This window comes from Mycotypha africana (assembly GCF_025528875.1).
Source record: "Mycotypha africana strain NRRL 2978 chromosome Unknown BDF20scaffold_2, whole genome shotgun sequence".
NCBI lineage: Eukaryota > Fungi > Mucoromycota > Mucoromycetes > Mucorales > Mycotyphaceae > Mycotypha > Mycotypha africana.
Window position 1 is genome coordinate 85,556 of NW_026515726.1, and position 13,226 is coordinate 98,781.

The 13,226-nt window shown below is 37.8% G+C and overlaps 6 protein-coding genes across 6 annotated transcripts; 4 read left to right on the forward strand and 2 right to left on the reverse strand.

Moving 5' to 3' along the window:
* Positions 1 to 29: 29 nt before the first annotated feature.
* On the forward strand, positions 30 to 1,522 carry BDF20DRAFT_813672 (ornithine decarboxylase; the record flags this gene model as incomplete). The annotated part of the gene is made up of 3 exons (XM_053076899.1): positions 30 to 300; positions 390 to 774; positions 862 to 1,522. The coding sequence occupies 3 exons, from the start codon at positions 30 to 32 to the stop codon at positions 1,520 to 1,522; spliced, it is 1,317 nt and encodes a 438-aa protein (XP_052938628.1).
* Positions 1,523 to 2,737: 1,215 nt separating this feature from the next.
* On the forward strand, positions 2,738 to 3,423 carry BDF20DRAFT_814859 (uncharacterized protein; the record flags this gene model as incomplete). The annotated part of the gene is made up of 2 exons (XM_053077022.1): positions 2,738 to 2,792; positions 2,939 to 3,423. Coding segments are annotated over 2 exons (540 nt in total), but the record flags the coding sequence as incomplete, so codon positions are not given.
* Positions 3,418 to 3,989, reverse strand: BDF20DRAFT_803303 (galactose-binding domain-like protein; the record flags this gene model as incomplete). Its single annotated transcript, XM_053076434.1, has 3 exons — positions 3,418 to 3,708; positions 3,793 to 3,883; positions 3,958 to 3,989. Coding segments are annotated over 3 exons (414 nt in total), but the record flags the coding sequence as incomplete, so codon positions are not given.
* Positions 3,990 to 4,191: 202 nt separating this feature from the next.
* Positions 4,192 to 8,543, forward strand: BDF20DRAFT_909905 (RIC1-domain-containing protein; the record flags this gene model as incomplete). The annotated part of the gene is made up of 15 exons (XM_053083647.1): positions 4,192 to 4,386; positions 4,498 to 4,605; positions 4,673 to 4,848; positions 4,932 to 5,074; positions 5,189 to 5,783; positions 5,847 to 5,883; positions 5,950 to 6,072; positions 6,147 to 6,509; positions 6,586 to 6,963; positions 7,048 to 7,203; positions 7,278 to 7,566; positions 7,638 to 7,732; positions 7,797 to 7,965; positions 8,036 to 8,353; positions 8,419 to 8,543. The coding sequence occupies 15 exons, from the start codon at positions 4,192 to 4,194 to the stop codon at positions 8,541 to 8,543; spliced, it is 3,270 nt and encodes a 1,089-aa protein (XP_052938631.1).
* Positions 8,544 to 9,020: 477 nt separating this feature from the next.
* BDF20DRAFT_813362 (glycosyl-transferase for dystroglycan-domain-containing protein) lies at positions 9,021 to 10,101 on the reverse strand (the record flags this gene model as incomplete). The annotated part of the gene is made up of 2 exons (XM_053076870.1): positions 9,021 to 9,206; positions 9,277 to 10,101. 2 exons carry the CDS (start codon positions 10,099 to 10,101, stop codon positions 9,021 to 9,023), a joined length of 1,011 nt encoding a protein of 336 aa, XP_052938632.1.
* A 1,746-nt stretch (positions 10,102 to 11,847) lies between these two features.
* On the forward strand, positions 11,848 to 12,424 carry BDF20DRAFT_832215 (uncharacterized protein; the record flags this gene model as incomplete). Its single annotated transcript, XM_053078519.1, has 2 exons — positions 11,848 to 12,148; positions 12,237 to 12,424. 2 exons carry the CDS (start codon positions 11,848 to 11,850, stop codon positions 12,422 to 12,424), a joined length of 489 nt encoding a protein of 162 aa, XP_052938633.1.
* Between the last annotated feature and the right edge of the window lie 802 nt (positions 12,425 to 13,226).

Genomic DNA, 13,226 nt, shown 5'->3' on the forward strand with positions numbered 1-13,226 from the left:
CAAGAACCTCTTTCACAATAGTCTTAAAAATGCACGTTGAACTTGAACCAGCCATTTTCCAACCTCCCACTATCGAAGATGTAGAAGTCCTTAAATCTTCTCCATTGCCTGATATGAAGGAGATACCTACTCACTCTGTCTCCACTATGATACAAGAAAAACTCCAAGACCTTACCAGTCAGAAATTGAATAGCGAGAATGATCATGATGAAAATGCCTTTTTCGTTGCTGATCTGGGAGAAGTTATACGTCAATTTGTACGTTGGAAGACATTGTTGCCTCGTATTGAACCTTTTTATGGTACGCATAGAAATGGGATAGTCAATGCAAAAGTGATCTTCGTTTGCTCACTATTTTTCTCTGATATTGGACTTTATTCTTCGCTATAGCTGTCAAATGCAACCCTGATCTCATGGTCGTAAAGTTATTAGCCTCATTAGGCTTAGGCTTCGATTGTGCTTCCAAGCAAGAAATTCAACAAGTTTTAGATGTGGGAGTCGACCCCACACGCATCATTTACGCAAACCCCTGTAAACAAACATCTTTCATTCGCTATGCTGCTCAACAAAATGTCAGTCGTATGACTTTCGATAATGCAGAAGAGCTCTACAAAATCAAGAGACTTTATCCTGATGCTGAACTTGTTTTAAGAATTTTAACAGATGATTCTATGTCATTATGCCAACTCGGTCTGAAATTTGGCGCACCATTGCACACTGTGCTTCCTTTATTGAAACTAGCACAAGAATTAAACCTGAACGTCATTGGCGTGAGGTAAATAACATCAACGTTAGAATCATTTGTGCATGCGTGAAGCTAAACATCATCCCCTTCCCCACCCTCCCAATATTTTATCTGCAGTTTTCATGTCGGAAGTGGTTGTCTTGACGAAAGTGCGTTCGCCGACGCTGTTATACGTGCTAGGAAGGTGTTTGATCAAGCTTCCGAAATGGGCTTTCACTTTACCCTCTTAGATGTCGGTGGGGGCTTTCCTGGCGCTGATGTAAAGGATGGCATTACCTTTGAGAAGGTGGCTGCTATTCTTGGCCCTTTGGTTGATCGTTGGTTTCCTTCCAGCGTTCGAGTGATTGCCGAACCGGGTCGTTATTTTGTCGCTTCTGCTTTTACCGTCTGTACCAACATCATAGGTAAAAGATCGTCCTTAAGTGAGCCCTCTACGGCTGAAAGCGATAAGCAACAGGTTATGTACTATGTTAATGATGGTATGTATGGATCTTTCAATTGCATCTTGTTTGACCATCAGGTGGTTCACCCCAAGGTTTTATTGAGAAGTAATGCATTTGTTATGGGTCAAGATCTGCCCGAATCGCTTTTCGAAAGTAGCGTATGGGGGCCTACTTGTGATTCTATTGACTGTTTGAATAAGTCTACTCTGTTGCCTTTACTTGAGCCAGGAGATTGGCTCTATTATGAAAATATGGGTGCGTACACTATTTGTGCTGCTTCCCAATTCAATGGATTTAAAAAGTCAGAAGTGTTTTATACGAATACTTTTTGTTAGGATTTGCTCTCTGAAGCATCCGATATCAGATTCGTGAAATAAACTTCATGCTTGTCTATTGCTTACTGTTCAGTTTACTTAACTTAAATCATTAGTTGGAGCGAAATGCGAGGCATAACACTTTTTATCTCTCTTTTTCTGAAGCCTTGCACGCATAGGGCTTCCTTCTTAGGCCAACACAACAGTGGTCTGCTTTTTTATCCAGCGTGAATTGAACAAAAGGCTGTTCTTGAGGACTTGCAAAGTTTGAACTGTAGGCTCGCAATCTCTTTTGTTTATTCTGCCTCTGAACAAAGTGTGTCAACTTTGTCTGCTGGTTCCTACTTTAAGGCTTACTCGGCGCTTACTTGCCGAGGCGCGGCAAATAATCAATTTAATCATTTACCTGTCAGTGTTCAATGGATATGAATGTCGAAAATGCCCCAAAAGGAGATATGATACAGTTTGGATGCTCAACAATTCACAACGGATTGCTTAGTACGGAGAATTGAAATAAAAATGAGCTCACTCCACTTCTCGAACTTTCGACTCCTTTTCGCTCTTCAGAGAAATAGCATTCTTTTCCTCCAACCATACTTGGTTTGTCATTTTTATTTGTACACTACTATACAATCAGCTCTTTCTCTCTTCCGTTTAAGCCGTTTCGTTATCTCATGATCATTTATTTGCTGGTTTTATGTAATTTTCTTGATATGCTTTGACAAATTTTTACTCTTTTCAACAATCAATAAATACTCCTTTTGTTGGAACTGCAGTAGTGATATGACACATGATGAGTATGAACTGCCTACAATGTATACGAGGCAACCAGTCACTGTGACCAATTCATTCGGTGAATCCGATTCTGAGGAAGATCTGAATACTCGAATTGATATGCGTGCTGCGAGTTCCTTTCCAAGAAGAGATGCTTTCCGCGATGTACACGAAGAGGATAATCGCATCGCTTGGTTGATGCTGGGTGCAGCATTTTTCATTCTAATAATGACACTTATACCCGTTGTATGTGATTTACCAAATATTACACCCATGTTTACAGGAGATGCACTGTGGCGACTATTCGATCCGCTCATTACACTACCTTTGAACTTGTTCATTATCACAAGAGCAGACGTGATGACAAACGGAAAATCTCGTTTCTGTAAGTTGTGCTTCCCCTGAATACAGCCATTGATTTTCTTATTACTCGTTTCACTGAAGAAAAAAGAAACGGTCCTGCATTTAGGTGGGCCACTGAGTGAAGCTAGTTTTGTATGGCTTCTTTGGTCATTCGGTGCAGCAATTTACGTACAATTTCATGGCATGCATACTGCTGCTGCCTTGTTTAAGGTATCGTATTGAAAAATCCACAATTTTTCTAATTCTCGCTCTACTATCACAGTGTATCTCACCTCGATTCTGTACAGCATCCTGTGAAAGACTTTAATGATGCCCATCCCGAACTCGTTGCACAATACCCTATCATGAACGATATCTATTTAAACATGCAAACATTATGGGAGCATTATACAGCTCATTATCTGTATGCAGCAGGAGCTATGATCATGAGTTGGGTACAGATATTTGCTTTTAGGAATCAAATCCACGGACCACTACCATTAGCTACAAAAATTGTATGGTGTATAGGTACTATCGTCTATGGTCTACTCTTGGCAGCGGTGGCGATTGAATTTCCAAAAGGATTAATTGTTGGTGTAGTGTATACTATTGTTCTCGCGGTTGCATGCACAAGCTTAATCCTATTGAAAAGGCAACGTTTACCTAGGGGCGGTTTATTTACAATGGGGAGACGTATGGTTATCCAATTTTATTTAGGCGCATGTATCATTGCCTTCGTTATCATCATCATTTGGATAGGGAAATTTGGGTTGTTAAATAGAAAGGCCGCTGGCATCGCTACCTAGTACATCTAGTTTATATACAGTAATACGCCCAAAGAAATCTGTGCTTTCTTCAAATACAATTTTTAATCGCTTCAATGGTATTGTTGGTTCAAATTCGAAAGATTGTTCTGCATGAGTATCTTGGGGATAAAAATCTTTAATTTCTACGCTATAATCGTTGGGTGATTCTGCTGTGCTCCCTAAAGCAACGCATTTTCTTCCGGCGAAGCCTCCTGCAAATTGAAGTATAATACTCTGCACTGATACGGGTGATGGAAAATCTAGCAATATATGCTGAGGCAAACCCTATTTTGTCATCATCGTTCAGCGAAAGGCGTCAGCCCTTTTATGTACTGTATGCATTGGAAGTAGAAAGAGCTTTCATTATACCTCTTGTGAATTCCAGCAGGTTTCGGAGCTACCATCGATCAAGTGCTGTTTACCGAAATTAGCGACATCTCGATTCCAAACTGAACTAACTCTAGTGTTTCAAATCGTGCAAACTACATGAGTTTCTACTATAACACTAAACTACACAGATATTTTATAGCGTACTTGATACGAGTATCCGCGTTGATTAGACTGGTTGCCATTATGGAGCTTTAGGAAGGGGAAGCAGTTTTCGTGAAAGATGAAGTCGAAGTAGTGCGAAAGTACGGCTAGGTGACTGTTACACTATGCTTTAAATTGAAGCCAAAAAAGCGGAGCCAAAAGAAGCATGATGTTTTTATCCCACAAAATGGTTCCCTTTTTTCTTCCAGTTTTCAGGTCGTATTCGCGTTCATCCAGATGTACTGGCTTAATGGAATCGCAAGCCAAATCACAGTTGACAATATATTGGAAAAAGAGCTCGAAAACAGTCAAAATGAAGAACAGAGCAATACGTTTCTATCATCATCAGATCTTGTAACAGTTCAGCCTTCCCAGCACGCATTTTTATATATTACCTGCACAAGAAATGCTATCTATTTATGGTCAGTGAAGGTATGCTTTACTCACTCGACTACATTCAAAAGGCGTCTGTGTTATTGGTAGCTTTTCTTAGCTTTACTGAGTTGTTTTGTTTTGTTTTTCGTTCGTGTTCAATCAAAAAAGCCTAATACAGTGCTTGCTTTTGTTGAGCGTTCAAAGAGTCACGTCAAAGAGTTTGGAGAGAACCTAAGAGTCATATGGAAACCAGATACGGCATCTGTTGTAGTTCAAGTAAGAATTCCACAAGTTTCAACCTTTTGTATAAATCATAATTTTAATAAGCCTTGCTTTATGAAAGACAACGAACAACTATTTATTACTGTATGCCATTCTTTCATACGATCAAACCTCGTTTGAATTCAGCTTTCCAAATTCTTACCATGCCTATGTCACTGGTCCAGGGGAAGGAAAAGGCGTAAAAACTATGCTGATCAAATTCAAAATAGCAATAAGAGTGGACGCTGGTATCGCATGGTAATAAGCTTTCATGCGCAAAGGGATACAATGCTTTCAATAGGATAGCCGCCTAACATGTATTTTAACAACTTATGCTATAGTGGTACCTCTACTGATGATTCTATTATCCTCTCCACGAAATCACCAGCGGCTATTCAATGCATCTCTTGGATGCCCCAGCATGTGAACACGACTCAAACTGCCTTGTTGAATAAATTGAATATTTTAGAAAATGAAGAAACGGGTATGTACACAAAAAAAAAAAGCAAAAAAGAGGAACAACAGTCGTTTCTTACACCATAGATGTAATGAAGGAACTGAAAAAGAATCCCCCCCCTCCATTAATGGATACAATTAGAATTTGTCACGCATATTGAATATGATAAATCAACGCACACTTCAGTTTGGTTATCCAATGAGGGCAAAGCATATTTTGTACAGAATAACAGTTCCTTATACAAGGAAAGACGCGGATCCACTGTGAGTAATGAATCAACGACGACGACGACAAATCCAGTATCATCAAACGTAAATGGAATACCAGTAGCGCCTTCATATATCAAAAAGGTACATTGGACGGGTGTCTGTTTTCATGGTAGCACTCAGAATGCAGTCAATAGTGGTTCTAAGATTGACCAAGATGGAAAGGCTACCACTGTATCGATCAATTACAGATTTTCGCTGATTGCAGTGGGTACTAGTCAAGGAACAGTTTATATATACAGTGTGGATGGGTTTTACAGTACACCCAAGCTATCTCATAAACTTCAGTTACCAACATGGTCAGCTCAGAACACAGATAACGATAAGGCATCTATTGAATCTCTGGAGTGGACATCGGATGGGTATGCCTTAGCTGTTGGATATAAAACAGATGGAATTGCATTATGGAGTGTGTATGGTAGTTTATTATGTACGTCAAAGGAATTAGACGATACCTTTACCGAAGCAAAGTAAGTTTTTTTTTCTTTGATATATCGACAAAAAGAAATTAAATGTTCGAGCGCTTTTCATAGATTAAAGGATACCTATATTAAAGGGTTACAGAATTTGGTAAGCTCAAATCGTAATAAATTTTCACAACAAACCTCCTTTGACAAAAATCTTCTTCTTCTGCAGTTTTGGGGACCAGGAAACCACCAACTCTTCATTTTAGCAAAGCCAGACAATACCGATGAACCACATTCTAAGCTCTTTGTAATACCTGTTGCAAAATCTGCACTTACCAGTTATCTTCATTCTGTACCGTATCGTATATTGCTTTTGATCATCAAAATTGGAATTCTGACTTTTATGTACTTTCTCTTCATTTGTAGGATAATGTAAGACGAGGCCTATTACAAATGGACGATCGCATATTGATATATAATAACAGTGGGGATTATCAAGAAAATGATACGACCATGGATCCAGCTGCAGTTGCATGGACGCATATACAATATCCTGCCCTTTACATTACTGACCACTGGCCTATACGGTACGCATCGATTAGTTCGGATGGTAAACATATTGCAGTAGCTGGTAGACGCGGATTTACCCATTATAACACTATTTTGGGACGCTGGAAATTATTCGGTAACCAGCATCAAGAAGAAAGCTTCATTGTCCGATCAGGCATGGTTTGGTATAACAATATATTGATAGTAGCGTGCGAGAATCTTTCACAAAAAGCATATGAAGTGAGTTAGTATAGATGAATATCTCCATTTACGGCTTGGAATGGTATTTTACTAATTGTAATCTTTATGCATCAAGATTCGTTTATACTCTTCTGACAGTAACTTGGACAATGCCCATATCCTTTACACCGAGCAATTGCCACATATGCCCTTTTATATGTCATTATGTGGGAACTTCTTATTGCTATACACGTCCGACAATACACTCCATATCTATCACATTATTATGCATTCGAGCAATGACCTTTACTACAAGCAAAGTAGATCGGTGAGACTTGACTTGATCAGAACGATAGATCTGAAAGGTTTTGTGGCTCGTGCGGTTAAACTACGAAGCATAAGTCTTTTCAATCCGACTTGTGGTGACCAATTAATGAGCGTAGCTGATGTTTTTTCAGCCAACCTGATCCTTCTTTATGAGGGTAAACTTATGCTGCTTTTTCCGAGAGTACTGGTAGATGACATTGACCACTTGACTTTCCAATTAAATACAATTGTAAATAACCATATGTTCTTTTCTTTTTTTTTTCAAATATAGAATGAAAAAGATCAAAGCCCAGACTTGAACTCGCAGAATCAATCACCTTATAATATACATGTTCTTCATCCAAACACTGACTTTTATTGGATTAGTAGGAAGGCTATTGACAATCTTGTCACATCCATATGGATTATGGCCGGGAATGGATTGAAGGTAATGCTCAGCTATTTTAGAGGTAAACAAAAAAAGGGTTACAAAAGAATAACTTAGTATCAAATGCAATCTAGATTTTTACAAACCTACTGCTTCCAGCTAACTATGACTATATTGCTGCAAATAATAATATGATGAACAGTGAGCCTTCAACACCAGGGCCTCTCATGTCGCCAACCTTGTCGAGAGAAAATGATAACAGCAAACCGTTTTCCTTGGGCCAGCTTAGTGGTAGTCAAGTCGATTCTAATATTTCATCAGAGGTATCAAGTGAAATAAGCACAAACTATAGATGGAGAACGCATGATCTAGAGAACTTGGCAGCAGAAACTATTCATATCGACCTTGACTTCTTTCCCTTATGTAAATTCAAAGACTGTTGTTTGCAGAACCTACTTTAATGGCAACACTAACCCTGTTTCTGTCCTAAATAGCTGTCATTTTAGAAAGGGGCATTATCGTCGGTATTGAACAAAGTATTTTTTATCGTGATTCCCTAGGATTTGCATTATTCAAAATGAGTCCAAAGGTATAAATCACTTCCTAAGGCAATTCGATATCTCTCTCTAATAGTCCTTTTTTTTGGCCTCCAGATGCATCTGTTTCTTCATCATATTCTACGATATCTTTTAGAACGCGATCTGAAAGAGGATGCCTTTACCTTTGCTTCCGCTTATGAGAAGTTTGTTTACTTTGGCCATGCATTAGAAATATTACTCCACAACGTATTAGAAGATGAAGCTGGAAAAGACTTGGGAGAAGGTAAATTCTGCTATTCTCTGATCGTATCAAATTGAAATTCATCTTTTTTTTTTTTGGCCGTCCAATTTAGCTGCTATATTACCATCAGTTATAAGATTTTTGGACCAGTTCCCACATGCTTTGGATGTGATTGTTAGTTGCGCTCGAAAGACAGAAGTTGCTTTATGGGACCATTTGTTCTCTGTAGTTGGCAAACCCCAAGACCTATTTGAGCTCTGTTTAAGAGATGCACGACTACGTACAGCGACTTCTTACTTGATCATCTTGCAAACGATGCAGCCTTCTAGCGTAGGAGGTAAAGATACCATGTTGCTTATACAAAAGGCCATAGATGAAGGAAATTACGATTTATGTAAGGAGCTGGTGAGATTCCTTAGTTCTATTGACAGTAAGTCTTGCTTCTGAACCAATCTGTTTCGAAAAAACATCGCAATTAACATGTTATCTTTGCAGCCACAGGAAAAATATTACAAGAAGCATTATTGACCATAAAATCACACATGAAAAACAGTATTTCTACAGAAATGGCACAACCGGTCTCAGCGCTACCAACTAATACAACGAGCACTCCTAATTGATAATAATATTAGATCACTCTGTAGGTGCGATTCTAATTGTTTCGGATAATATCAAAGATTTTCCCTCAATAGCTTATATTTAGAATTAATACTTAATATCTATATACCCTTCATCGTCATTTCATGAACAACAACCTTCTAAAGATTGTTGCTAAACTTTTGACGTTGGTCGAAAAGAAGACTTTCCTTTCGTTTAAGAATTAAAAATATACCATTCAACCATAAATGATTCTTACTTTATAGATCGTTTAACTATTAGCGTCACTTTTATTCTCTAAAAGTAGTTGATGGATTATATGTACGAACTTGATAGAAATCAACAAGGGAATAAACTATATTTTATATAATTAATATGAGAGGGACAAGAAGAAATAAACAATGAGCATGAGTGAGAGGAATGTAGGTGTAGAAAAAAAAAGAAATACAATTAAAGAATAAAGCAAAGGAAGTGTCTAATGGCTATAATAGAGCTTCTTTTTATAACTCTTCGTGCTGTTCTATGATCTTTTCAATGACATCGTTGAAACCACGAAGTCTACCACATTCATTCTTGAGATTTTCAGACTTGGCGGTGTTCCATTCATTATTGGCAATCATGAGACGGGCATAACGCAAGCAAGCTTCTTCTCTGTAGTAATCGTATAATTTCTTATTGTATGTACGCTATAATAAATAAGAAGGAGTCAGCCCAACACTGTTCCTATTTATCCCACTGAGCGTCTTATGTACTTACTTCCTTAGCACGTGTATCTTCGGGGTAATGGTGAGTTTGGTGAATTAAGAAATCACTTGGTAAGACCCAGTAATCAATGCCAGCCAAATAAATTTCATACAAACAGGCAGCCTTGTTAGCACCATAACCAACGAAACGTTCATCGCACCAAGGAGTGCCTTCTTTCTTGAAAATAACGTAGGGTTCGTACGAGTAATTATAATCGGTAACCTTATAAGGCTTGGTTGACTTATACCACTTTTCGTAATCAGTTGAACCATGACCACGCGTCCAACTTCTATGGAACATATCGAGTCTATCGGCCTTCACATCAACCAATAAGTCCTTTTTGTTGGTAGGGAATACATTCCAATCTTCACCATCAGCTTCGTTGATATATTCAAAAGCGGGAACGACAATAGCACCTTTACCAGCACGTAAAATGTTCATCAGTTCAGGCTCTTTCTTCAAAGATTCTCTGAAATCAGTGCATAGATAAAAGTCAACATCCAGCATCATGATAAAATCGGTGCGAGCAAAGAATTTGGCCACGTTACGCCACATATTGAATTGACGGTCAAATTTATCGACAACAAGATGGAGATCCACATAACGTCTCATATCTTCATTTTCGGCGAAAAGGTCGTGAAGGTCAGAGATGATTTGGTATTTATCTTCATCATCATTGACGTGAAGGGCAACAGAAATAGGCCCGCGGTAATGAGAGGCAAGTCGAGCAAGTACTTTAAATCTGTTATAGGTAACCAGGGTAGCCATTGTAATCTCCTCATGATCAAAATTTTCGGATGCTTTAAAGTAGTAAGGAATGACTTTCGATGGGCCCATTGCTTCTGAGAACGTCTTGCTCAGAACAAGGTCCTCTGGAGTGGAGGCAATAACTTCATCTATAATTTAAGGCAATTATTACAAAGTCAACGAATTGCTCTCTTTTAAACAGTACTAGGTGAAAAAATAACCAGAAAACCTCAGCTTTCAACAAAGCAGTTACTTACCAAGAGCGTTTGTCCAATTCACATATTGTTTACCATGATAATGTTGTTGTAACTCGGCGAATGTTGCTTTGGGCATAGTATCTTGAGACCGCTTGTTCAGGCCCAATAGGTATGAGGAGGTATACAGGATTGAACATACGAGGTAAAATACGATAAAGTAACTAACTGCTTTCGGTAGTGCCATTTCTAAATTATATTCGGGGTGTTGAAGTCTACTATACTTTTTCCTCTATTCTCTCAATTCTGACAATATTGAGCTGGAATTAACGTGAATGATAGTATGCAATGATATAGAAAAGAGTCACTGATTCGTAAAAAGCTTGTCGAAAAGAAGAGAGAAAAAGGGAAAGAGGTAAAGAAAAAATGAGTTGTGTGTTGATCTTTTTTTTTTTTTTTGTTTGTGTAAAACTTCCAACTATTTGGATTAACAAAAAAAAAAAAGGAAATCGGTGTTTGAATTTACGGAATTGTTTTATTTTTTGGGTCAACAATTTTAAATCAAAAACCCAACTGTTCTGTTAGTTTTAGAAAAAAAAAAGAAGTCTGATGCAAAGCAATATCGAGTAAGGGTTGCAGTCCTTAGCAGAGAGAATAACAATGTTTGAGCAATGATGAAACTAAAGACATAAACGTCAAAAGGTGTTATATTTGTCATACATGTCTTCAAGCGCCCTTCTTTGTATACAATGCATGCTAACCAATCCTTCTCTCAGATAATTATCTGTCTCACATTATATCTTTCATCAAATGAAATCAGAGAAGACTATATTGTAATTGGACCTCTCTCTTTTCTTTCGTTTGCTTATTAAGTGGAGCACAGTGGGAAGGTCAATCTAACGATATCTTTTTGAATATAATTCAAATGCCTTGCTTCAGTAACGTTTACTTAAGCTTTATTTGTACGCGTGAGTCGGGTATAAAGAGAATACATCTCTATTGTTTGGAACAACTCTTTCAAATACGTATCTGACAAAGGTTGGCAAATAAGTGTCGAATGTTGCTATGCATTTTCAGACAGTGTTTAGATGTATATGAACAATGGTTGGTTTTTTCTACGAACATTTGAACATTTGACGGAAAGCCCCTTATTTTTAAAACAATAAGCGCTGGTGCAAATGCAGACACTTTTTGATCAGTTTGTGGCGATAGTGGGGTGGGGGCGATTTTAAAAGCAGCAATTTTTTTTATTTTATTTTTTTGTTTCGAAAAAAGAATGTGGCAGTGCCACACGCTTTACTACTCAACATTGTGTCAAAGGCCGTGTTATATCGAGGTATTATGTCAATTCATACAGCGTGTAACAAATACAACACTTTGTACAGGTTCTTAAGATGCTCTGTCTTCTTTCCTCTTCATTTCTTTTTCAAAGTTGATGTTGATTCTTTTTTAGCCATTTTTCATTCTTTATAAGAAACATAGCCAAAGATTGCCCGTTTTCCATTGCTTTGTGGAGGAACCCTGCTATCGAGTCAATAAAACCGAGGGCAATTTCCACTTACTTCAATTCACACTCGACACAAATATCCAAAAAACCCCTACTCAATCTCAATAATCAGCTTCGCACGTTCATAGTACGGCAATGCTTCCAAGACTTGCAATCCATCGTTGGGAAAATTGGATATTGTTTGTTTTCTTTCCTGATTTGCAACACCCGATTGTCATGCTGATCTATCTGCAAATAATTGACGTCATTTTCATAGCCTCTAATAGTGCATCCCAAGAAGCCCAATTACTTATTGAACTTCATCTTGAAACTTACTCTTTTGCTGCCAAGTCAAGAAAGCATGAGGCCCCAGTATCTATCATAAAATATCAAAGGCTATTAACTGAAAATGAACAGTACAATAGTTTTAAGTTTTCATTCGCATTTGTTGCGCAAGGTATCACTTTATGAGATTGATTGACATACGTAGCAATTTCAGAGGAGCGTGGCTTGTTCAAATAATTCCATTATCAGCAATATTTCAGTAACAAATGTGACAATATACGAAGAGTATAGGCGTCCATTCATACAATTTAATTACTTGAAGACATATCTGAGAAAAAATGTCATTATAAACATAGCGCTTGTTACTTTTGCGGTTGTTGCTGGCTGTCGTACACTTGTGAATCTAGTCACAACAGCCATACATTATGAAAATAATGTGAACGATTGATCTGATATATTATATAGGTATACATGATAAGCTACCTACAGAGATAGCTTCTTGATGGTTTGATGGAAGGATTGAAGAGCACAAACCGGACAGTCTTCCCTTCGTCCCCTAAGCCTCATTGTCAGAAAATCGACTTGAAAATATCAACAGCCGGATATTCCGAAACAACCATTCTTATAAGCATAATCTGAGGCTTCTTCAACGAGCTTTTGAAATGTTTTACGTATACTGTCTAATATACTCTTGCATCGAAGTATGAAATGACCAACAATTGGAAAGCCGAGAATATGATTAGGACCCGATATTCAGCACGACACTTCCCCCGATAAAGTCATTGTATCAAATAAATGTGGCTAACTACAATAATAAAAGCGTCGTTTGAGGTTGAAGCTAGCCTTTTGACGATATAAAGACTATGCACAGCATCAAAATAGATTCCCACTTACAGCTTTCTTGGAGCAGCATATAATTAAGAAGTTCTAGCATCTTGCTGTTCATGGTTTGCTGCTTCTTTCACATTGAAGTAAGTTTCCTGCGAGTTTCAGATTATTTCAGATAATTGGGGATGAATATACAGAAAACTCTGTTCCTATCGTAATTTGTGGACCACCACTTCCAATTTTTAATCAATAATTCAAGGGCGGTTTGGAAAAAAAAAAAAAAAAAAAAAAAAAAAAAAAAAAAAAAAACCAGAATACATTGGAACGATATCTGGTGGCATACTCAAGTTATCAGCTTAAAGATTTCCCTTCATATGTTCTCTATATGCAATCTTCCTTGGCACATTAAATCAAGCTATTTT